The following is a 25,238-nucleotide window of genomic DNA, read 5'->3' on the forward strand; positions in this document are numbered from 1 at the left end:
TCTTAGTTGCGGGTTCCTCACTACCTACTGCTCTATCCTTTAATAATCCTACGATCACTTCTAAAACCCTCTTCACATTCTTACGCAATTCTGTATCATCTTTGAGAGCGCCTTCTGTAAGTGAAATTCGATACTCGGTCCTGCTCGTGCTATAGATGCCCTCAGTACTATGCAGGATGAAGTACCAGTCTGTCCCAGTACTGACTATACCATAGACGTAGTCATAGTCGGGATCGAACGCCTCATCAACCTTCCGTTTTTTCTTGTTCATATTTATATTCATCTAGAGGGAAATAGAGAAGTAAGTTAGCAATAGCCCATGATCATCCTATAGCGAGCGAGCTAGTAGAATTTGTTATACTTACATCACAAGCGCTTCGACATTGTAGTAAGTTTTGGCAGATACCCATAGTTGCTTGATTCTGTTTGCCTTCGGTTATGCAAATTATTTCCTCCAATAACTCGCTGATAATTTTTTTGATGGCATAGTCGACACGGCCTGTGTTTTCTTCACCAATTATATTTGCCTGAGGTGTGATTACCAAGTCGCCGAGAATACTTACAGCCGTATGTAAGATCGTTGAAATATACTCGCACCGCATAGCTTCGTTACTATCTACAACTGGACCCATATTTTTTATTCTACGAAGGATGTCGTCAATACATAGCTTAAATTCGGGGGCGCTTTCGTTGATAGTGTGGATGGCTATATTATGATATGTGAGCTCGAAATATATAAAAAAGAACTCCTTTAATCTGATATTACTTACGTGGTATGAACTGTGGAATGCGAGTTATATCCCCGCTAACAATCCCATATTTCTCCAACACCTCACTCAACTCTTTCTTAGTCTTGTACGAGGAGAACGACCTCAACTTTTTATCTTTACACTCCTTAGCGAACTTCACGAGTCTCTTAGCTGGCCCCAATTTCATTCCATGTCGCTCAAGCTCTTCCTGAGTCAAGTCGAAGAAGTCTTGCCCACCCACTCTCTCATTTTCGATTATATCAAAGTCATCCTTCACAAGGTTTAGGTTCTGTTCCCGCAAATATTCTATAAGCTTGGCCGTGTCATATTTTTTAATTTCGTCAGCCAGCGAGACCGTCTCATTATTACCAAAGGTAATGGTGGAAGCTGGAGTATAAGGTGTACTAGTTTCAGACATAGTGTTACGTTTTTATAGGGATATTTGGCTCGGACAAAAAAATAGTGTTACTTTCCGGAGTGAGATAAAATTTTATTTCTGGGATGGGAAAGAGAATACTGGCCATTAATATAGGTTTTTATGTAGCACAGGCATTGCATCATCACACGTGACCCGTTTCTCATATACGTTCGATAAAATAATACTTTATTTATGAAATAAAACGTTGCCGGAACCCGGCCTACAATACATAAAAATTGCGACTATATCGCATACTAGTTATAATAACCATATACATCCTCCTCTACAAGAATATGGCAAACGTCCGCAGTGAGATTCTCATCGAAAAAATCAGAAATCAAGCTCCCTTCTCGCATAGCAACGTATTTTACAGGTCCAAGGCGATATGCGCGAAGATAAAATGGAACGTTTCTGAATGGCTGTGGTAGCAGTTGCTGAATCTGAGTGTGGAGGTTTCTGACCGCATTTCCAAGAGGGATTGTAACTATTAGAGTGACATTATTGTTTGGAATTCCAGTGAAGCGACCGGTGGGAATTATAAGGCAGTTGAGAGTAATATTGGCCATATTTTCGTTTTCTGGAATGTAAGGGCCCGTTGTGAGAAATTATCGCTTGCAGTAAACATGACTTCTGGCATATACATACCTCAATTATTTTTGCGGAAAGTTGGCTGAACTTCCACATACCTCTACATGCTTTATATCTTGCTGGGAAAAAGAGCGCCAAGCCGAAGTTAAGGAGATAAGAATAGTGATTAGTATTGTCGTATGATGCCAAGAGTTCTTTGAAGGCACATGCAAATGGAATCTTCATACCTTTTCACATGGAGATCTACCGGAGAGACGCAAAAGTAGTTAGTTCTTGTAGATCTCGAAATTCCAAATTCCTCAGCCTTTCATAACATATGCTTTTACCGTAACTATTTACTTTTGGAGTTGGTCCTGTGTTGTAACTAGACCTCCTTTCACATTTTGTTCGGGAAAAAAATAGAGGTACTAGTTAGCTTCTTTTTAGAATATATGTGAAAATTATTATGTCGCACAAGACCTGACTGATGATCCTATTTTTCTGTCGCACAGGAGTGGCCCAGCAAATTCTTCCGAGCTGGTGATCACCGCTCCGGACTAGTTGGATCGAACTCCCAGATATTCACTCAGCTCGGGATAATCGAACACGCCTACAATCCTATCCTTTAAACCCACTATACCAGTTGTCATTTTAGTGATTTATTCTATAACTGAATATTTATCATGCCAGAAAAAAAAAATCTAATAATTATGTAAATACTGTGATTTGCCTCCTCCGACTTGCATATATGCACCATATCACTAGTCTAGCCATGGCAGTGACTTAGACTCGATGATTTCAGTTGCAAAGTAGACAAGTGAGGCGTACATTCCCTTTGATATGCCCCAAACTATTGTGGATTCGATCTACTGTCCACTGGGATATATCTCCTGGCCGATCCCATTCAAATTTCATTTCTATGAGACATAATGCACATCTGTCTTCTTGAATACGTTTTAATGTAAGGATATAGTCAACTGTTAGATCGAATTCACGGCCTTTTTCCTTATCCTGGCCCATATATCTGACAAGTTTTTCCTGAATAGATGATCTCAATTCATGCTCTAGCCATCTATTCTTTTTTGCCTCCTCAATCTCTTGGGCAATTTCAGGAGGTAATGGAGGCGCCTCAACCCGAATGAGTTGACTTAAATATTCCACACAACCAACTGCTAAATATATTAGGTTATCCCAAGCTAGGTTTTCATCAATGACCCAAACACGCTGTAGAGCTTTGAGAGTCATTCCTTAACTAGTGTGAATTTTCATAGCATATCCAAGCTCACAATCTATGACTTTTTTGTCTGCTAACACATCTTTTAAGAATTTGTCAGGAAGTGTATTTAAGGGTAAGTGTATTATATCATTTTTCACTAGTTCCTTTTTTTCGGATAAGCCGGGAATCTGGACAAGGCAATTTTGTTTACGTCCATCTCTTGACCTATAGATTAATGGGATCGGCACATTAGGATATTTTGCCTGATGAAGTTCTAAGCATTTTTGGGAAGCAATTCTTCGGGAAAGTAGGTGTGCTGATAAGATATGATCTGATGGCTTCCATTCACCTTCAAGATATTTCCATTTTTCTGTGACCAGAAGTGCTTCACGGAATAGATTTGACTGCACTCTTTTATTTTGCCATCGCATTTTTTTCTTAAGCTCTTGTAATCTAAGACATTTAGCCCAATAGTCAGTCAAGACTTCCTCATAATAATCAGCTCGCTCTTTTAACTAGCTATGAGGCATCTCTCCAAAGAATGGTGGAGGCTGAGCATCGTCTTCACAACAGATTACTTGACACTTCTGTTCTAGCAAATAGTTAATAAACATTTTGAGAATATGCCTAGGTACCATACATACACTAGTTGAAATAGTTCAAATCAAATAGAAATCGATCATCTGATTTTAATCTGATTTATAACTCAATTTTGACCAATTTTTTTAAAAAGGCAATATTCCATTTGGGTTCTGAGTGGTTGCCACTCAGATATAATTCAGAATAAGAAATCAGATATAAATCGGATATAAATCAACAAATACTACTAAATTTGACATTATTAATTAGACATAAATCAACTAAATTTATTATATAAATCGGATATAATTCAGATATAATTCAATTACAATTCAATTTATAAATTCAGATATACTATAAAATATATTATAATACGCAAAACTAAAAATTAGAGTAAAATAAATTCATATATGCTATAAAAAATATAATATAATATAATACGCAAAACTAAAAAAAGAGTAAAATTAATTCAGATATGTAATAAAACATACTATAATATGCAAAACTAAAAAAAGAGTAAATTAGTAATAAAATAGAATTCTGAAATTCCAACTATTAATCTTCTTGCATAAAACTTTCTGATTTATCCGCTTTATCTTCCAAAATTGCATCTAAATCTTCATCATCAATATTTAAATCGTCTGTATATTCTGTGTCATATAACATATCCGGTTGATCAATATATGACCAATCGGGAGCATCATCTGGTGATACTTTATCATAGCATTGTATCTCGTTATCATAATTCCGAGATCGCAATTGCTGCGCCGTTTGTTCCACTTTTAAATATTTATTGAGAACATTTTCTTAATAAAAGTCTCAACTAAAATGTAAAAATAAATAAAATTGGAAAATGTAAAAATAAGTAAAATTGGAATTAGTGAAAATAAGTAAAATCGGAATTAGTAAAAATTTATAGCAAAATAAATAATCAAGATAAAATAAGTAACATTTTCTAAGCGCCACGATAGATCATAAACATTAATGACCGATTTTGAACTTTCATCTTCGGTTTCACTCACTTCCGGTGAATGATATGCACGATTTGCCAGAATTTTTAACAGATCCTATTTTTCATAACTCGTAATTCGGCTATCCTTTTTATTAAAGAGATCTTTCGCAGCCTTTATCCTTCGCAATTTTTTCTGATTGATAATTTTAAAATGAGTTAATATGGATTATTAATTTGCCGCTGGATTACATTACATACATCATTTAATCTATTGTTGGCATGAACTCGTCGATTGTCTATGCTTTCTTTACCGGATATCCTCAAACTCAACTTAGATCGTCGAGATTTATGTAGGCTACTTAACCACCTTGTTACCTGGTTAAAGGATAGTTGATAATTCGGAGCAAGTGATTTTCGAATTTTGGGAATTAATTTACGTCAAATTTTAATGTTTTTTGCACTGTTAAATGTTTCATTGTAGTTTAAGTTATATTTCTCATTAAGTGTTTTTAAGATTGATTTCATTTCGATCTAATTGATATTTAGAAAAAGAAAAATTAAAGAAAGTATTATGAAATAATAAAATTAGCAACAAACAGATATGTTAGTAGAAAATTCAGTATAAATTTGTGGAACCAAAAACGTTAGTTATTGAAATTAATAAAAAATTGGTAGTTCGTAAAAGTTAGTATATGAATTTGTGTTGAAATTAGTAAAAATTAGTAATTGTAAAGTTAGTATACGAATTTGCGTTAAATTAGTAAAAAATTAGTAATTCATAAAAGTTATTATATGAATCGCGTTAAATTAATAAAAATTTGTAAAAAATTAGTAATTCGTAAAAGTTAGTATATGAATCGTGTTAAATTAATAAAAATTTGTAAAAAATTAGTAATTCGTAAAAGTTAGTATATGAATCGCATTAAATTAATAAAAATTTGTAAAAATTAGTAATTCGTAAAAGTTAGTATATGAATCGCATTAAATTAATAAAAATTTGTAAAAAATTAGTAATTCGTAAAAGTTAGTATATGAATCGCGTTAAATTAATAAAAATTTGTAAAAAATTAGTAATTCGTAAAGTTAGTAGTATATGAATTGTGTTAAATTAATAAAAATTTGTAAATTATCATAAAAAATGAAATTAGTATTGAAATCAGTTGCAAAAATTAGTATCAAATATGATTGTCAAAACTCAACAAACCCTTGCTTCTCTTTCGTTAGGCTCTTTGGGTAATTCTTCGGTTGCATTTGATTTGGAATCCATCAAGTCGTCATCAACATCTTCGTCTTTATCGTCATCGTCATTTATTTGGACTACGCTTCTTTTGCCCTTAGCTTTTTTAGAAAGATGCTTGGATTCGATATCATCGATCTCACTTGCTCTGATTTTTCTTTTTAATTCTTCATTTTCTGTACCGAATGCATCGTTAATTTCCATAAGCATATTGAAATCCTCTTTTAAGCCTTTTAATTTCTTAGAAATATCTACGTTTGTTTTTTCCAACTTCGTGTTTTTATTACGCAAATTGGCTATTATCGTACGTAATTTATGATTTTCTAAATTTATTAACCAAATTCGAAAACAAACAAACTTTCAATGTAAAGCAACCAAAATAGCAACCAATTTTAGCAATTTTGTTACAATTATACCAGTTTCCAAAGATGGATTATCATCATAAAGGTCTAAATTATGGTGAAGATCCTTTTGCTATTCTAAATAGGAATCTAGAACCTTGAAATTTTTATATTGTTCTTTCATATGCTGAATTTTTAATTTTGAAGTAATGGTCGATTTGCTAGTGGTAGCAGGCGCAGAAGTAGTTTCGTTGCTAGTGGTGGTAGCAGGAGTAATTTCAGAAATTTCAGAAGCTCTTTTGCTAGTGATGGCTGCGGTGGCAACAGGAGTAATTTCAGACAGATATTTATAAACTTTGGTAATTTTTTTTTTTCTTGTTAAGACATGGTGAAAGTAAAAAATTAAGAGAAAGAGAAAGAAAAGAGAGATGAGAGAGAAAAATTCAAAATTTAGACTTTTATAGCTTAAAATCAGTCGAATTAGGCTTTTTTCTTATAAGCTTAATCACAATCAAATTATCATGATATTGTATTTACCGTTAATTCTTTAAAAAATTTTTAACAATTAAATTTATCCCTTAAATGATTAAATGATCTTTTTTATTCTTTTGATTATACAACAAATTTCTTATATTGTTCTTTAAAAAAGGATCTAATTTAACTCCTATGTATTACTTTCACTGGTCAAAAACTAGGCAAACGTGGCATAGTAGCCTTTATCTTTATTAAATTTATTTGAACTTTACAATTTACAAAAAATAAAAAGAAAAATATAAAAATAAAACTAATTAAAAACAAAGCTATATAGTCTCCTAAGAAAAAATAAAGTAAAAAAAATTAATCTAAAAAAGAAAAATCGCATTACACTAAATTTCCCCAGATCTTCCCCCTTGATATATTCTAACCAAAGTAGAAGCAACTATGCTAACAAAATAACGAACAGCGCGCCCACTATAAAAATCGACACTCCATCCTGCAAAAGCTGTTATTAAGTAGCACCATTAGACGACCCATAAAACCTGAAAAGTGATTAAACCAAGGCAAACCATATTTCATCGAGTTCTTCAACCAATCAGTTCCGGAGTCACGTGAATCATGTAGGTTCGGAGGAGGTAAAGATGAGTAAGGTATGTACGTTGACAGTGGCAAATTAGATGGCTTCGGAGTAGTTTTCAACTTATAGGTAATATTCATCGCGTTTTCCCATCTACTTTTTTCATAAGAACGCGGATTTCAAATTCGTTTTCTGAATTTCTGAACAAAATTGTTATGAATAGCAGCGATAACCTTAATCGCGGAGATTCTTGGAATAGATAAATCGACAAATAAGTCAATAAAAAGTTTGGGTAAACAACCACGGACAAGGGCATAAGAGGACCAATTTGTAGAAGAAAAGGACCAGCATGAAAGAGAAGTGAGTGTTACTATAAATGGAGTAGGATCAATATCAGCCAATTTTCCAGCTTCTTGAATTTTAGAAATCAAATGGTTTTGATAAGATTGGAGAATTTGTTGCATAGGTAGGCGACGTCTTTTGCACATAAAAAGGTGCATCAGGTCTTCCATGTGGTCGATACAAGAACGGCAAGTTAATTCATCCATGTATAAGTCTGGTCGAGTCCGCTTAAGCTTTTCCAATGTGGGTAAATCATCCAAGAAAAGTTTGAATTTAAAGGTTAGGTGTCTTAAGACATGCTCAAAAGTAAAAGATGCATCATGAGAGGGCTTGAAATTCAAAGTAAACCAAGTAAGTTCCCAGTCGACAATATAATCTATATTAGATGATAATAAAGAAGTAAAGTGAAATCGCGTTAAATTTAACAATTCACGCATTAACTGCGTTTGATAATATTGTTTGAGAAGGTGTCGCGGGTTAGATTCACAAACGACGTCGTTGTCATAAGTCAAAACAAAATCATGGGCAGAGGCAAGGTCCATGCCAGAAATCAAAATACTGGATGACGCAGTGTGAGCAGTGTTGGCCAAGGAGTCAGCAAAATCATTTAAATAATTGCCAGAGTGAGCTTTAACTTTGACAGGAAGAACTGTTAAATTCTTGGAAAGGATGGTTCGTTCAATAATAGCCCAAAGCTCGAAATTTGTTGTTTTATAGTAAAGACGGCTATTTGAGTAGACATAGGAAGAGCAACTTCGAAGACCATCAATGGCAGTTTGCGAGTCAGTATAAATAGTAACTTCTGAGTCGCGAGGTGAAATGGTTAAAACTGCGTAAATAGCGGCAGCTTCAGCTCGAGAAGAAGAAGGATTATCTCGTATAAGGCCGTGAGCATAAGTGGCAATGAAGTTAGGAAAACTAGCATCTGGAACAATTTGCATCCAGGACCAGCCCATAGAAACATCAGGAGTGCCTAGATTAATAAGAGACCCATCAGTGAAAAAGATATAACGTGAGTCTGAAGACACGACCAACGGGGAATTTGCAAAAACAGCAGCAGCTGAGGATTCAATAGTGATAGGAGGAGCGAGAGCTTCAACAATGTCATCAGAAGAAGAGTCAAAATCAAAATCCAATCGACTATAATAAAGACGGACACCATCTTCTATATCAGCCCAAGTAAAAGAAGAAGTCACTTCAAAAGTATTATGTCTAATTCGCTCATTGATGGTGGGCAGAATAAGCGAATGTTGTAGAGAGACCGTAGGCGTACAAAGGGTTAAATCAGCATTCCGTTTTTTGGAAGGAGGCAAAGGAATATGAGCAGCACAACCAGGGCAAGGAGAAAGTCTAATGAGATCACCAGGCGAAGATTCGCAATCAGGGGAAACCCAGTGAACAATAGAACAAGTACCACGACTTGCTTGGACCAAAAGTTGTTTGCCAAAAATGGGAGAGCCGTAGTCATCTAACGTAACAATCCAATTTTTTGTAGTGGGAGGAGAGGATAGGCAAGGAGCCAATTCACAAAATGAAGAGTCAATCGTAGGTGTAGTAATAAACTGAGCCAGCAAACGATTGTTGGTGTCAGGAATAGTGGTAGCTTGCTGGATATCTTTATACCAATAAGGGATACGACCAGGGCCACGTCGTCCAACCAAGTTGTCATAGTAAGCCTTCCAGGAAATTAAATGAGTTCCTTGAGGAGTAACAAGCTGAGATAGATAAAACAATTGTCATTTTCGCAAAATAGGGAAATAGGCTTTAAAGGCCTTAGGTGTCATGCATTCAAATAAAGGAACGCGTCCATCCAACAAATTTAGGTTCGGAAGCTTCGAAAGTTGAGTATACTGGTCAAAAACTAATATATCGGGTAGCAGATATATATCAGATATGTACCTGATATGTGTAGTATTAATGCTGAAAATCGGGTACCTGATATGTGTAAGATATGTGTAAATATATATATCATATACATATCGGGTACCGATATGTATATGATATGTAAATGATATGTAGACGATATATATATTTACATATATCTTACACATATCAGGTACCTGATTTTCAGTATTAATACTACACATATCAGGTACATATCTGATATATATCTGCTACCCGATATATTAGTTTTTGACCAGTGTTTGATTATATGGCGAATTTTTTATATTGTTCTTTAAAAAATAATCTTAATTGAATAATTGAAAACATATTATGGTGATTTATAATGTAAAATTGAATTTGTTCGATTTGTAGCGCAGCAGGAATTTACTTTTTAAAAAGAATTAAATTGACATTATTTAAAAATATATTGAGATAAATATTGTAAATTTTTTATTTCATAAAATGAGTAGACGAAAGAGATTAGTTTCTGCTTTACTTAGCAATGATAAAGAATCAATTACAACTCGCTCTTCTTGTAAAAGTAGAGCGATTTCTAGAGTAATTGATGAAGAATCTGAAGAATCAATTTCAATTATACATACACATGACAGAAGAATGGTTTCTTGCAATTATTCTAAATGTAACAGAAAAATAGTAGATGTTCGTACAAAATTGAACCATGAGGCTAATCGAGATTCGGATGATGACCAAGATTCGGAAGTTGTTCAAGATTATAGTAATCCTTTACCATCATTATTTGAAAATTACTTTACAGAAACCTTGAATTTTTAAACAATACCGAATTAATATAATAATGATGTTAAATAATCGTGGCGATATCAATTTGCAAATGATATCATTATGATATCGCAATGATATCATTTCAATATTAATTCAATATATCGAAATGATATCGTAAAGATATTTGTTTGAAAAAATATCAGATCGATATCATTTCGATATTGTTATAACAACAATGAATTTTTTGAAAAATGGGAAGTAAATACGATATTAATATGATATCGTTCTAACATTAATTCAATATCAATATGATATCGTAAAGATATCACTTTATAATTATCTAATCGACATCATAACGATATTGACAAAACATCAAATCGATATCATATCGATATTTCGATATTGTTATAACAATAATGAAAAATAGAAAGTAAATACGATATTAATATGATATCGTTCCAACATTAATTCAATATCAATATGATATCGTAAAGATATCACTTTATAATTATCTAATCGACATCATAACGATATTGACAAAACATCAAATCGATATCATATCGATATTTCGATATTGTTATAACAATAATGAAAAATAGAAAGTAAATACGATATTAATATGATATCGTTCTAACATTAATTCAATATCAATATGATATCATAAAGATATCACTTTATAATTATCTAATTGATATTGACAAATAACGAAACGATATCATTTTGATATTGTTATAACAATAATGATTTTTTTTTAATAAATGCAATATCAATATAATATTATTTTAATATTAATTCAGTATCAAAATAATATCAAAATGATATTATCTATAAAAATATCAAATCAATCAAATATCGTTAAATTCAATTTTATAATATTTTAATAATTTGTAATCTAATTTAAAAGTTAATTTCAATAGATTTAAGTTACCGGTTATTTATTACAATAACAATTTTAATTACAGATAAAGTATACATTAGTTTAAATATTATATAACAGATAAAAAAAATATCAATAAATCTATAATAAACTAATTCAATAAATTAGAATTATGAGTTAAATTGGTAATGTAAGTCAAAACATTATGCCTTAATACTCCAGAATCATAACTCATCAACCCAAAGTTGAGGATTAACCGGGTACCTTGCTTTAGATTCAGCGACACTGCCCAAGTTGGATGGGGTGTCACAGGTACGCTTTAAGAAGACTCGCTACGACTCTATTGCAAAAAGGATAAGTATATTCGAAAACACCAGACAAATTCACCTCAGAAGTTTGGCGGGAAACCCCTATAAACAACTGCAGTTTCATCATTACCAAAATCATTGAACTTAGGGATACAATGAAAAAGTTCATGAGAATGACGGCTTTAAAAAAAAAATACAAATATATTCTCAACTTTGACAATGCACCCTTATTCTTTGGCCTGGAATTCTCATATGACTAAATTATTGTTGTTTGTAATTTGATCCATTGAATCCACTATAAATTGCCAGGCAAAGCGAACTTTTATTAGACAACCATAGCTTCATCAACAAACGTTGCAATGTGTTTGGACGAATGACATCCTGTTTAATAAATTTTAAATGGGCAAACGTGGACCTAAAACCCATTAGAAGATAGGCTGCAAGAAGTGCAAAGCAACCTACCTAACCCACGAGTGGGTCTAAGGGTTAGGGAATAAATTAACGCCCAAACACACACAAGTTGGTATGGAGTTAAAGTCTTACAAACTAAAAATTATTTTTGCCACTTAATTCTCCAATAATCAATGTTATAAAAAAGTTACTTACGACTTAAGCCTACTTAATTATATATAAAACGACACTTCGAACAGACAGAGCTCATGATATATGAGAATATCCCATCATGCCTATTTTAACCCTTGATTAAAGGATTTTTGTTGCGTTATCAAACTGATTATATAAGTTTTACGCCTATATAACATAAGCTTATGCCCATATAATCAATAAAACAAGTCCGCCTTTTCCTATAACACACTATGCACGACGGCAAACGGTATAGGAGGAAGACTCTACTTTTCAGAAAGAAAGTTTTTTTTTTCAAAAAAAAAAACGTACAAATAAATAGCGGTTAAATAAAATGGTGGTTGAATTGACTTTTTAGGAATTAATAGGCCTTATAGCCTTATAATATACGCGATCATTTAATATACGCGATCATTTAATATACGCGATCATTTAATATACGCGATCATTTAATCAGACAATTTATTAAATTTGGTATTACATGAACTTGATCAACCTGATAATTGTTTAGTCTCTTTATAGGTGGATATTTCTTAAATTATCACCTGAACTTTTCAATTTTTTGCAGAATCGAAGATGGAAACCGGAAAAGTATTCTGATTTAGAATTTTTTTTTAAGAAATGTGTTTGTTATTTTGTAAATTACCAGTCAGAATTGGCTTAAACTTTAAAGTTCTTACTTTACGTAAATGTTACGCAAATGTATTCTTTTTGATCTGTATAAGAACGTCAAATATATAGAGATATTTAGGTCGTATATACTAAAGAAGAAACGTCATATAATAACCATTCCATTTTTAACAAAACAACAATTACTTTTTAAACTTGAAAATGTTATATCTTAGACAAACATTTTATAGTTTTATACATCCATTTTATTTTATATTATTATCACTCGACATTATGGTATAATGTTTATAATAATGATGTTTCATATTATCATTTGCTTGTAAAATTTACTAAATTTATTCAATGTAATATCGTTATAAAATGCATAATTTTATAAAAAAATTAGAGCGTTTGCTAAGATTTATAACTATGTATAATTTAATATTATTATTAATAACTATGATTAAAGGATATGAAGTATCAGTACAGTATAAATAAAATAACTTACCGATAAAGAATCGACGATCTTATTTCCGCTCCTAGAAGGGATCGTTAATTTTTTGGTCATATTATCTAATTCTTTAACGGCGGACAAATTTTTTCCGTTCCACGAAACCTTAAAGGTTTCTCTTACGAAATCAACCAAGGTATTGAATCCTCCATTTCTTGTTAATTCTGAAATATTAACAGCTACAAGCTGTCGGCTTAAAATCTTTTGGACAAATTCTTCATCAACGTAATCTATAAGTTCCTTTTAAGATAAACTTCCAGTAGATGCTCTATAATTAAATTAATAATTAATACAAACAGCACTATTTGGTTAGCTACGAAACAATTAAATAAATACCTGTTTTTTCTTATTTCTTTAAATTCTTCTACAGAAGTTAAAATAATTTGGTTAAACTTATTTCTGAAATCGATAAAAAATTTTCAGGTTTTTTCGAGGTAGCTTTTAGCTTCGTTCGAATGTATTTTTATTTTGAAAATTTTTGTTATCAACTCATCAAAAACTTCACCACGCGGACTTCTTGCACGTAAAAAAAGACACTTGACACTTTCGTCCCATAGACGAATTTTATCCTAAAATATTAAAAATACATTATTTAAAAGATTTAGACATAATAAAATCATGTTAATTTAATACTTACGTCCGTAATTTTACTGGATGATGAGATAGCAACATCCGTATTGTTCATTTCTAGTGCCAATCTTAAAATTTCCGGATGGTCGACGAGCCAAGCAACTATTTCTAAATTTGACTTTGATTGAAATACTTCGGGTTTTTTATGATCTTTCGTCTTACTCTCATCATCATCATCATTATCATCATCATCATCATCATCATCATCATCATCATCATCATCATCATTACTTCTTTTTTCATTTACTACTATAACTTCTTTATCGGCAGATTCGGCAGCTTCTTTATTACTATTTTTACTTTTTTTCATCAACTGATTGGCTTTCTCAATGTCAATATCTCTTCTTTTTTTCGTAATTTGTTTTCTTTTCGATCCTATTATACATATTTTTGGTATTTATTAATTATTCTTCTTATTACATATAACTATATAAGCAAAACTTACTATAAATTTACAAAAGAGTTATATCTACATACCTCCTTCAACTTCCATTTCTTGATTATCATCAGACAATTTATTAGGTAATTTACGTTTAGTCGTCATAATATAAAAAAAATATGAGCGAAAAAAAAAGTGGAACAACCTTTTTGTTTAAAAGTAGGTGATATTTATCGAGAAAATATGAATGAATAAAAAATGTAGAGCAACTTTCTTGCTCAAAAAAGTAGATGATAAATATTGAATGAACAAAAAAAAGGGCGAGGTTATCATGATATAATTTTGAGATTTTAGCTATTGTAATTATGATTGTAGTATTTAATTGGAAAATATACATGATCTTAATATCATTGTGTATCGTGTAGAATGCAGGATCAGTTAAAAATATCAGGAGATGGGAAAACTAAAAATTATGATTTCTAGAAGATCGAAAATTAAATTTAATTAATATAAATAAATTATTACAATATCGAATTTCATTCAGTGAAATTTTTTTTTTACATGGAAGATTACCTCAAATCGATTTTACGGTTTCAAATTTATTATATTTTTCAGGCTATACGTGGAATGAGAAGAAAAATAATGGAAAAATGAGAAGAAAAATGATCGGTAGAAGAAAAGGAGTGAGAAGAAAAATGATTGGTAGAAGAAAAGGAGTGAGAAGAAAAATGATCGGTAGAAGAAAAGGAGTGAGAAGAAATTAATGGAATATTACGTTTTGAATTTCCATTTTTATGTGTGATATGATGACATGCAAGAAAAAAAAATTTATAAGATCCTGGTACTCTTGACGGAAAAATAACTGAGCCAATGAACCATGTGATGATCCTATCTAACTAAGCCATATCTATTTAGTGTAAGCCTCTGGATTGATTACATAAAAAATAGATGGGATCTACAGTAGTCGACTTACAACGATATTTGAAAAATACCGATATATTGATTGAAATTGTGAAATTACTGATAGGAAAGAGTTTTAATACATATTGGTGTAATCAAATATCGGTATATAAAGTATCAACTATTCAAATAATACAAGTCATGTGCAACTAATCATTTGTTTAATTGTTCGATAATATTCCTAAAACGGAGTAAATTAAGATCGAATTAAGTTTGTTACGGTGTAAATTAAGGTTAGCTTAAAATTCAGTATAATTGTAATATATCATCGCAGTGTAATATGAAATATAATCAAGGACATGCGTGATTTAAAATATTATATTTTATAATTATAAAGTATAAAGATAACATTTTAACTCATTTTTTATTAATAGAATTTGTTTATTTATTTTTATTTATATATATTAATTAATGCAGTATTACTATAATTATATTTTTAAAATAAATTGATAAATCAAAAAATTGAGTGTATTCAATGTTAAATAAATTAATTAAAGATGATTGCATTAGAACTAAAAAATTTAGGCAAGATCGTAAAAATAAACTCAAAGAAATCAAAAAAAAATATGTGCGTATTCAATGTTAAATAAATTAATTAAAGATGATTGCATTAGAACTAGACAAGATCGTAAAAATAAACTCAAAGAAATCAAAAAAAAATTATGTGTGTATTCATTGTTAAATAAATTAATTAAAGATGATTGCATTAGAACTAAAAAATTTAGACAAGATCGTAAAAATAAACTCAAAGAAATCAAAAAAAAATTATGTGTGTATTCAATGTTAAATAAATTAATTAAGGATGATTGCATTAGAACTAAAAAATTTAGACAAGATCGTAAAAATAAACTCAAAGAAATCATAATAAATTTATTATAAATATAGAGCCTTTTCTTGACATTTTCCCCATCAAACTAATAATATTTAATAATGGCAGCATTAAACTTAAACGCAAATCTTCCAGTATACATTCAATGGCCTGATGACGCTGCTTTGACCTTAATTCAGCGTCGTCGGGCCTATCAGCCCTTATTCACCACAACGAGGTTACATGACCAAAACCAATTATGGCGTGGAATTGCTCGTGATATACGAAACAACCACATATTCAGGCCAACTAGAAAACAATGTGAGAGAAATGGAATGCGCTAAAGTCGGGGTACGAGAATTTAGAGAGATTAATAAACAGAAATCCTGAAGGATATTCCACTCGTACCCCGACTTTGCATGACGAGAGATTCCACCAGGAACTCTCTGACGAGTTTTGGAGAGTGGAGCGTAAGTATTTATTATTTAACTGATTTTTTCATTAATTCATTGCATTTATATTAATACTTGCTTTGTTTTAAGCATTAGTCCGGGCCGCCCCGGAGAAATAGGATGGATCATAGGACATACGAGTATAGAGAGCGCAGGCGCTCTCGCTCCCGATCCCCCTACTACCACCGGAGCGCAGGCGCTCGCGTTCTCGATCTCCTCACCCACCGAGAGCGCAGGCGCTCTCACCGACGTCATTGATTTTTTATTTTTTATTTTATTATTTTAATATATTTTATTTTATTTTATTATTATGTTTTATTTTATTTTAATATTATGTTTTATTTTATTTTATTATTATATGTTTTATTTTATTATATGTTTTATTTTATTTAATTATTATTATGTTTATATTATTATATGTTTTATTTTATTTTATTATTATGTTTTATATTATTATATATTTTATTTTATTTTCATTCAATAAATGACTATTTTCGATAATATTATTTGTCATACCAATTGTCATTAACCATATACAGCCGGTATAATTGACCCTAAATTTTGTGTAGCCAAATCGGCAGTAATTTAACCGAATTGATTACTTAATTGCATTTTTTTTTTTGCCGACACACTAATAGTATTTAATAAATTTAGTTCTAATTGAATTTATAAAATTCTAATTAAATTTGAATTATTTTAAATTGTTATAAAGATGAGAAGACGATATAGTCACAACAAGCCAATAGAGCCAATTCGAATTCGAAATCGGTTTTCTTACAGCAAACCTAATGAGACAACAGATTCTGATGAGAGAGTGGCAATTCGTTCGCCTGTACGTTCACCTGATAATGATAACGATGACATGGACTTTCAGTATGATCATAAAGATGATTTAAGTTTTCAAGACATTAATGATGACGATAATGCATATGGATCAGTTAATCCTCAAGACTACAATGATGAGATGATATTTTCGCAAGATAATGTCAATTCATCTGATACTGAAGAGGAAGAAGAAAGTGATAACGAATACAATTATGAAGAGGAGGAAGAGGAGGAAGATAATAATGAAAACAATGACGAAGAGGAGGAGGATGAAGGTAATAATGATGATAATAATAATCAAGTGGAAGAGGAACGTAATAACGATGAAGAGGAACGTAATTACGATGAAGAGGAACATAATAACGATGAAGAGGAACGTAATAACGAAGAGGAAGAAATACATCAAATCGTTGAAGCGTTAGATGAAGACAAGATACCGTTCTGCAATGGTCAATTTGCACCGTACTTTGATAATTATACAACTACGGCATTATTTTGCTGGCTTCAGAAACATAATGTTTCTACGAAAGCATATGAAGATCTTGTCGATATCATTCACAATTCTCAATTTGAACCTACCCATGTGGTAAAAAATATCCAAAGATTCCAATCATGGAGAAAACGTCTTCCTCTCCTACCAATAATAACAAAGTCTATTAAAATTTCACCAAAAAAAACTCCATCAACCTCACGAGGATCAAAACTTTCGTATCAACTCTCAATTAGTGAAATTATATGGCGTATTCTTAATAATCCGATGCTAATGAAGCATATGTATTTTGGACCCGGCATTAATTCTGAAGAAAAATCAGAATTTTGGCATGGAAATTTATGGGGGGAATCCCCACTTTTTGGACAACACGAAATATTAATATCGTCGTCGGGCTGGTAGTGTAGTCACTACGTTCCTCCACCTCGGCCTCACGGCCTCGCAGTACCTACATCCCCCCTTCGTGGGGTAGAGAATTCCCCCATATATACTAACGCTACGCCACAGCGCCATGGCTGGTACATGTACTTTCCAACTTCTTTTTTTCTCCATTTTTTCTTATATATTAAAACTCAGCCAATCTAGCCATCTAAAAAGGATAAAAACGGAATAAAGCCGAAATCGAAAATATCCTTCCCCGTTCAAAAAACTTAGATAATACTATGACCACCGAACTATGACCACCTTAGTAAGCTCCTCAGACTCCAAAACCTGATTTATGCTATGATTATCCTTTATACACTCACCTGGATCCCAAGTATAACCACCGAACTATAACCACCGAACTATGACCACTTGTCTCGAACTATGACCACTTGCCCCGAACTATGACCACTTGCCCCGAACTATGACCACCGAACTATGACCACCGAACTATGACCACCGAACTATGACCACTCTATATCCCGAACTATGGCAGCTGAACTATGGACACTTTAGTAAGCCCCTCAGGCTCCAAAATCCGATTCAAGCTATGGACACCTGCCCCTCTATCTCACTCGAAAAAATATATTCGGCAATTGAAGATTAGATAACTATAAATTAGTACTCGATTTAATAGAACAAAAAATGGCCGCTCAAGTTCCAGCAATCTTTAACCCCAACAACCGTTTCTTCTACGATGACCTTCTTAAAAAATGTGTAGGTACACACACGAAAGAAAGCGTCAATTCAGCAATCTCGGCTTCTGTGGCTTTTATCACCACAAAATCCGGCATGTGGATTAGAAAAAAGAAGGCTTACAATGGAAGCATATACTTCGAGTTCGCCGCAGATCTCAAGGGGATTTCTACTAAGCACAAGGTAATTATTCGGTCAGATACCGGAGAAGACAGTGACGCGACCACATCCACCAAATTAAAGGATCTTCTTCTCCAAGCCTCAATCGCAAAGATCTGTTATACAGATGTAAACTTCATGCCCTACACAACGCAAAGTATAATCCTGAATTCTTCAATCTCTTCCTAGGTTTCAGGGCCCAACCCGCTGAGCACATCAAACCAAACCTAGTTAATCCAATCATCCAACACGTTCATGAGGTATGGTGTGCAGAGGACAAGCAATTAACCATATACATCCTCAACTGGCTCGCATTTCTAATTCAAAATCCAGACAAAAAACCCGGTACAGCAATTATCATGCGCAGTCTCCCCAGATGTGGTAAGAATATCTCAACCGATTTTATCGGAGAACGTATTCTCGGCCGTGAAAATTTCCTCTCCACTACCCGTCTTGAAGATGTAATGGGAAGGTTCAATGCAGCTGTTCGTGCCAAAAAACTTATCATCCTCAATGAATGCGATATGTCAGGCCAAGGAATCGGCGCGGCAAACAACTGACTCAAGAGTTTAATCACCGAGCCTTACATCTCTATCGAGGAAAAGGGGATAGATGTGAAGGTTATTGATGACTTTGCTGGCTACATGATCCTCAGTAATCATGCTATGCCAATCCGCATAGAAATGGGAGATGAAAGATTTGTAGCTCTCAACGTCTCAGCCAAATATAAGGGCAATAGAGAATACTTCGGTTCTCTCGTAAAAGTATTAGAAAATCCGGATACAGCCAGTTCCTTCATGTCCTACCTACTTAGCCGAGACTTAACTGGCTTCAATCCCCGATCTATTCCTGATACTCAAATGAAACGAGAGTTAATCGAAGCAAGTATCCCGAATCCCCAGCGTTTTATACAATATTACCTTGAAATGATGTGGCCCGACAATTGCGACACACTTGAAATCCCGTGTACAAATTTCTATAGCACTTACCAGAATTGGTGCAGTGAGAAGGGCGAAAACAAAACACTTAGTGATAATAAGTTTGGCATGGAGATTAAACAATTCATTCCTAAAACCCGCCCAAGACGTTCAGGTGCCCGAATAAACTATTACATACTAGATAAAGCAAAAATCGTGGAGAATTTTAGTAAAGTAATCCAAGATGTACAAGACGTACAGGAAGCACCAGTAGAGGAAATAGAGTTAGTTGCCGAGAAACCCACTGAGGAAAAACCCGAACCCGCTGAGGAAAAACCTGAACCTGTCGAGGAAAAACTCGCACCTGTAATTCGCAAGACTCCTCCACCACTTCCACCCAAGCCTGACCACTTAAAAGAACGTCCACAAGAGTTAAGAAAAGAACAACCGGATCCCGATGAAGATACTAATGAGTCAGACACCGATAAACCTATAGATAGCTTCTCAGATTGTTATCTATCTGACGAGGAACTCGACCAAGAAGAACCTATCCCCGAGCCAGATAACTACGACGTTTTAGATGACTTGCTATCTGACTCAGATTTTACAACTGTGAACCCAGCTCCTGAACAACAACCCGAGTATCCCGCAGAATCTTCTGCATCTGTCACTAAGCCTGACCCAGAACCGGCTCCCGAAGAGCAGCTTATCCCAGAACTCGACACAGAACCAGAAGTTGACCGGGATCCTGAACCAAAGGAAGGCACTCGAGCGCACTGGGCTTGGCAAGAAAGGCACCGATGGGATCGCAAACCATGGGTTAAAAATTCAAAGGACCAGGTCTTCAATGATCTTTACAATACAGGTAAGGAATTATGGGCCAAGTACCAAGACGCGTCAGACGAATATGACTGGGAAATACTCGCGTTTGAAATAGAGGAATGTCCCACAACGCGTATTGAGGATGAGTACCAGTATTACTTTAAGGAAGTAGTAGACCGCTTCAAGGACTGGATCGAATATAATGGATACTTACCTAAAATACCTAGCCGTAAAGAACTCGCGGATTTTATAAGAATATACAAGGATAATCGTGATGCCGAGATTATCCCCACCCCCTCTGGTTATGAAACTATGAGGGCAGATAAGGTAAAAGCGCGAGAGATCCCCGAGGAACGTCCAAAAACTGATATGGAACGTGAATGGGAGGCCGCCAATGGAATCATCGATGACTGGGACGAAGAGGATATTGAGGGCGCTATCAACGACATATTGTAAGCGCTATTTGAGATTATTTCTTTTTTTTTTCGTATATATATATAGAAAGATATTATTTATAGTTGAATACAAATCATATACATAAAAATGCAATACTCAAGAATCGCCTGCACTTTACCAACACGACCTGACATCAAGGAACTTCAGTATTCCGGTGCCCGCTTTTCCAGAGGAGCTATCGCCAGACTCGGTCAGACTCTCCAGGCACGATTTCCAGATAGAAAGTTCCAGATTCTACTTCCCTATGAAAACTGGAAACCCGGTGGATGGACATCAAGAAACCAACCAGCCAGCCTCTTTTCACTATTAGACCATTATGATGAAGCACAATACCGGATGACGCAATTGATTATTTTGAACAATTCATAATTTATGCGAGAGATAGTCCACCGGCCGCAGGAGGATGCAATGGGGAGCTAAATGATTGCCTGTATGAATGCCTAAAAAAAATTTACGGCACATTCTCTAAAATGCCAAAGTCAATCGAAAAGCCCGAGTATATCAAAAAGGCATTAGATCTCAATCGCGATGCTCCCATCCCAGTTTCATGCATAGACAAGGTTGAACAACTCGCAGGGAGTCTCGCAATTAATATTGTGGGGGATATTACCCGAATCTCTAAGAGTAAGTCCGATAGATGTGTAACACTCATCCTATCAGAAGGCCATTACTCCCTCGCGTTAAATCCCGGAAGACTCCACCCCAGTAAAATAGATAAAAAGCGTAATTTACCCATTGTATACCATGAAGATGGAACCAATAATGTAGTCACAATATACAACGGCAAAACAGTTAAGTCTTGCACAATTGGGCAGTTTCAAAAAACTAAGAATTCCAAGAGTTCTTTCATTCCCGTCGAAAAGAACCGTAAAACGGGAATATATGAAACTCTTGAAGAAGCATATCAGAGAATTCACGAGGAGCGGGATGTCTTCTTACAGACTACAAAGAAGTTCGGTTTAGGAATCGACTTATCATACCATAACTGGTCTTACAAAAGAACGGCTCTCTGGTTATTCGAACGATTAAGTGTAGGGATTCCAGCCAACGATCCTCTCGACCCGATAGAAGCAGAGTGGTTAAGTGATGCAATGATGGGAGGATTAATCTGGGCAGATAACGAGTGGAAGGGCTATGGAAGACAGTACGACGCAACAAGTTTATACCCGAGTATCCAACAATCAAACGCGAACTTTCCAATCAGACGGGGTAAATTCCAGACACTTAATGACTTTGTCGACCACAGGGGTTATGCCTTGTATGGATTATTCCGTGCTAAGGTAAGTGGGAATAATATTCTCTTCCGACAGAATAAAAGGGGAATCTATACATTCATCGACTTACAACGAGCAAAAAAACTTGGTCTCAATATACAGTTAATACAGGATGGGAAGCCAAATGCATTGATATATGATAGAGAAGCGAGAATCCCTGGAACTGTAATATTCGATGAGTATGTACACTTCCTCTTCAAAATTAAAAACCAGGGAGGCGTAGCTGGCCGCGTGGTAAAGCGAGTCCTCAACACATTATGGGGAGCATTATGCCAGAGGAAGCGTAATTACAAGACACTCACCACAGATCAAACAGACCCATTTACATTTCCAGAGGGCCATACACTCGACTCTATCATACCAGTAGGATCTGACCAGTGGCGATTCCAGTTTACAAACCTGGGTAATCCCTTCAAAGGTGAGTATCCCAGGATCGCCCCATTCTTATTAGCACGTGGTCGCAAAATCACATCTGAGGCAATTCAACCATACAAGGATAAAGTACGACATATCCATACAGACGGATTTATTTTAGAAGAACAGCCAGATAACCCCGCGCTTTTCACTTGTTCAGAGAATGCAGATACGACTCTAAAGACTTTCAAGTTTGAAACCGCGGGATACTGCCATGTGAAAAATGCGAACAAGGTTATCTGGACATGATTGCTAGGGACCGGTATGTGTATTTTTTACTGACATACCGTGATGGCATAATTGAATAAACCTATGGGATATGTAATCTTACGAGATACCCAAATGCAAAACACTGACGGATTAGGTAGACAAGACGATGAAAGTTTCCACACGTGGCTAGGCGCATTCAGAATGCTGTGCAATATTATGATACTTGTAGTAGAATAGGTTATAAGCGGCCACCTTATCCAAGGTCTCGTCAAGCTGTATATGCTTATGTTGTGCACATTAGGAGAATAGTATCACGACTACCAAATAGGTGGTACTGTACCTACTGTAAATATTTTATTGATCGCGGATGGGGAGCCGACGCTTCTATGGATCAAGCGGTACGACTACATTTATATAGTTGCCCAAAGCATTTTAATTTCGACTATTATACTCATCATGCTGAAATAATCCAGAATGCCTTTAGGAGATATATAGAAAGAAGGAACAATAAAGCGGCTAGGATTATCCAGAAAGTCGCTATCCCCTGGTTGTATAGACCAGGCTCTCCATTGATGCAAAAGGCCGAGCAACGCTTCTACTGCCTTGCAGTATCCCAAGTGTAAACTCCGAGGTTCATATTTATTTTTTCTCGTTTTAATGAACAGGTAACTGAAGATTCATATTTATTACAAAGTACAAAGAATCATGTCAACATATACCGAATTCGCAAGCATTGTTAACAGCACTGACAGCACTAGTGAGGAGGTTATTTACGAGGCATCGCGCATTCAGCCTAATGTTGTCTCGACGAAACTGTCCCCAAGATTATCCGCGCATTAAAAGATACTATAGTAGTCGCATTAGTATCTGGGTTTAGTAAAACCAGTTACCTCGTCCAGGACCACGTGAAGTATATCAAGCGAATCCAGACGGCAAATTCTCCTGTATCATATGTGAAGTTCGTGGCCAGAAAACTCTTCCCAGATAATGCGGCATATACTGCGCATAGCAAAAATCCGCGAATCATACAAGAATAAATAAGCTCTCCTAGATAAGCTTGAGGGCCTCTTCGAATTGTATTATAATGCGACTAAGGACTCATCAACCGGTCCCCCAAAGCGAGCTATTACTAAAAACAAGGCTGAGAAAACCTTAACAGAACTTCTTGCATAAGCGGCTCCTGTGGTCACTACGATCCTAGTACGAATTTAATATCTATTTTTTATCAGTATAGGCATACAGTAATTGAAGATAGCTATAGTATAAGTAACATAACATCATGTTGGACCGATTACCAGTAGAAATAGTCGAACGCATTGTCGCAAAGATTCCGGATACTGACCTTATTGCAGTGAGTAAGGTAGATAGAGTGTGGTGGCAGGAAGTTCGTCGAGAGGCATATAAGAGGTGGAAAAATTATGCCACTACACTCGGGGATATGTACTGGGAAATCCGAGCTCTCGGAGATCAGTATGGAGAAGGGAATATTGACTGGATAACGTTTGAAGATGTACACGACCTCTATAAAAGATGGATAAACCGCTTTACCGAGGATCAGCTTTATATTATGGAGAAAATGCTTAGGAATGGGATGGTCGTGGACTCCCAAGAGAGGGAAACCATAGAGCATGCATTAAGTGAACATAGATGGGGAGGCGATCCTTGGGGACTGGGAGTGGAATGAATGGACTCAACAGGAGTAAGCATTTTGTACTTGACTTTCGTAGGAATTACCCTGCAGAGTCATATTTTTTAGATCCGGCCGGCATTACCGCGTAATCCCGAATTACCGAAAAAGGAAATTTATGTTACACAGGGTTCCAAACGCATTCTTACCAAATCGATTTTTTGTGGAACGGGTATCGCCCAAAAAGGAAATGATCTACGTACCGCATGAAATCACGTGACACTCTACACATTTGTTCAGGGTATCACGTGACATGAACTCCGTTCACATTTTCTGTAATATAATCCATAGTTTTTCCATGAATGCATTCTAGGCCAATAACCCAGTAACTTATTTATCAGGTATTCTTGCATTTTTTTGACAAGGATTGATGACCATGTAACCTTATCATCAGGTATCCTTGCATTTTTGATAAGGACTGATGACCATGTAACCTCATCATCAGGTATTCTTGTATTTTTTGATAAGGACTGAAAGACTGATAGATCTCTTACCGCTGATCTATTAACCAAAAATTTTCAGAAAGAAAATTTTATATCTTCGTACTAACAACTCTTATATTTTACCCAACTCATACCTTCTAACATGTCTAGAAACCTTGCTAGAAGAGGTGGCGGCAGCTATAACCCTAACAGTAATAAGGCTGCTCGTCAAGAAAAGAAAAATAAT

At 34.5% G+C, this 25,238-nt stretch overlaps 12 protein-coding genes across 13 annotated transcripts; 6 read left to right on the top strand and 6 right to left on the bottom strand.

The window, feature by feature from the left end:
• Window positions 1-279: 279 nt before the first annotated feature.
• Window positions 280-1,523, bottom strand: OCT59_014498 (uncharacterized protein; the record flags this gene model as incomplete). The annotated part of the gene is made up of 5 exons (XM_066150064.1): window positions 280-283; window positions 366-422; window positions 592-706; window positions 771-805; window positions 1,423-1,523. 5 exons carry the CDS (start codon window positions 1,521-1,523, stop codon window positions 280-282), a joined length of 312 nt encoding a protein of 103 aa, XP_066002273.1.
• Window positions 1,524-1,702: 179 nt separating this feature from the next.
• Window positions 1,703-1,980, bottom strand: OCT59_014499 (uncharacterized protein; the record flags this gene model as incomplete). Its single annotated transcript, XM_066150065.1, has 2 exons — window positions 1,703-1,744; window positions 1,813-1,980. 2 exons carry the CDS (start codon window positions 1,978-1,980, stop codon window positions 1,703-1,705), a joined length of 210 nt encoding a protein of 69 aa, XP_066002274.1.
• Window positions 1,981-2,532: 552 nt separating this feature from the next.
• OCT59_014500 (uncharacterized protein) lies at window positions 2,533-3,381 on the bottom strand (the record flags this gene model as incomplete). Of its 2 annotated transcripts, XM_066150066.1 has the most annotated exons (2): window positions 2,533-2,930; window positions 3,021-3,381. In XM_066150066.1, the coding sequence occupies 2 exons, from the start codon at window positions 3,379-3,381 to the stop codon at window positions 2,533-2,535; spliced, it is 759 nt and encodes a 252-aa protein (XP_066002275.1). The 2 variants fall into 2 exon arrangements, with proteins under 2 accessions (XP_066002275.1, XP_025170619.1); XM_025330686.2 differs by lacking the exon at window positions 3,021-3,381 and having other exon boundaries at window positions 2,533-2,979.
• Window positions 3,382-4,084: 703 nt separating this feature from the next.
• OCT59_014501 (uncharacterized protein) lies at window positions 4,085-4,957 on the bottom strand (the record flags this gene model as incomplete). The annotated part of the gene is made up of 3 exons (XM_066150067.1): window positions 4,085-4,308; window positions 4,736-4,856; window positions 4,919-4,957. 3 exons carry the CDS (start codon window positions 4,955-4,957, stop codon window positions 4,085-4,087), a joined length of 384 nt encoding a protein of 127 aa, XP_066002276.1.
• A 719-nt stretch (window positions 4,958-5,676) lies between these two features.
• Window positions 5,677-5,928, bottom strand: OCT59_014502 (uncharacterized protein; the record flags this gene model as incomplete). Its single annotated transcript, XM_066150068.1, has 1 exon — window positions 5,677-5,928. One exon carries the CDS (start codon window positions 5,926-5,928, stop codon window positions 5,677-5,679), a length of 252 nt encoding a protein of 83 aa, XP_066002277.1.
• A 7,282-nt stretch (window positions 5,929-13,210) lies between these two features.
• On the bottom strand, window positions 13,211-14,141 carry OCT59_014503 (uncharacterized protein; the record flags this gene model as incomplete). The annotated part of the gene is made up of 5 exons (XM_066150070.1): window positions 13,211-13,235; window positions 13,304-13,331; window positions 13,473-13,536; window positions 13,605-13,972; window positions 14,075-14,141. The coding sequence occupies 5 exons, from the start codon at window positions 14,139-14,141 to the stop codon at window positions 13,211-13,213; spliced, it is 552 nt and encodes a 183-aa protein (XP_066002278.1).
• A 1,725-nt stretch (window positions 14,142-15,866) lies between these two features.
• Window positions 15,867-16,088, top strand: OCT59_014504 (uncharacterized protein; the record flags this gene model as incomplete). The annotated part of the gene is made up of 1 exon (XM_066150071.1): window positions 15,867-16,088. The coding sequence occupies one exon, from the start codon at window positions 15,867-15,869 to the stop codon at window positions 16,086-16,088; it is 222 nt and encodes a 73-aa protein (XP_066002279.1).
• An 820-nt stretch (window positions 16,089-16,908) lies between these two features.
• OCT59_014505 (uncharacterized protein) lies at window positions 16,909-19,349 on the top strand (the record flags this gene model as incomplete). The annotated part of the gene is made up of 3 exons (XM_066150072.1): window positions 16,909-17,607; window positions 18,656-18,813; window positions 18,917-19,349. The coding sequence occupies 3 exons, from the start codon at window positions 16,909-16,911 to the stop codon at window positions 19,347-19,349; spliced, it is 1,290 nt and encodes a 429-aa protein (XP_066002280.1).
• A 123-nt stretch (window positions 19,350-19,472) lies between these two features.
• OCT59_014506 (uncharacterized protein) lies at window positions 19,473-20,984 on the top strand (the record flags this gene model as incomplete). Its single annotated transcript, XM_066150073.1, has 1 exon — window positions 19,473-20,984. One exon carries the CDS (start codon window positions 19,473-19,475, stop codon window positions 20,982-20,984), a length of 1,512 nt encoding a protein of 503 aa, XP_066002281.1.
• Window positions 20,985-21,071: 87 nt separating this feature from the next.
• OCT59_014507 (uncharacterized protein) lies at window positions 21,072-21,353 on the top strand (the record flags this gene model as incomplete). The annotated part of the gene is made up of 1 exon (XM_066150074.1): window positions 21,072-21,353. One exon carries the CDS (start codon window positions 21,072-21,074, stop codon window positions 21,351-21,353), a length of 282 nt encoding a protein of 93 aa, XP_066002282.1.
• A 101-nt stretch (window positions 21,354-21,454) lies between these two features.
• Window positions 21,455-22,921, top strand: OCT59_014508 (uncharacterized protein; the record flags this gene model as incomplete). Its single annotated transcript, XM_066150075.1, has 1 exon — window positions 21,455-22,921. The coding sequence occupies one exon, from the start codon at window positions 21,455-21,457 to the stop codon at window positions 22,919-22,921; it is 1,467 nt and encodes a 488-aa protein (XP_066002283.1).
• Window positions 22,922-24,161: 1,240 nt separating this feature from the next.
• Window positions 24,162-24,566, top strand: OCT59_014509 (uncharacterized protein; the record flags this gene model as incomplete). The annotated part of the gene is made up of 1 exon (XM_066150076.1): window positions 24,162-24,566. The coding sequence occupies one exon, from the start codon at window positions 24,162-24,164 to the stop codon at window positions 24,564-24,566; it is 405 nt and encodes a 134-aa protein (XP_066002284.1).
• Between the last annotated feature and the right edge of the window lie 672 nt (window positions 24,567-25,238).

This window comes from Rhizophagus irregularis, chromosome 22, assembly GCF_026210795.1.
Source record: "Rhizophagus irregularis chromosome 22, complete sequence".
Classification (NCBI taxonomy): Eukaryota; Fungi; Glomeromycota; class Glomeromycetes; order Glomerales; family Glomeraceae; genus Rhizophagus; species Rhizophagus irregularis.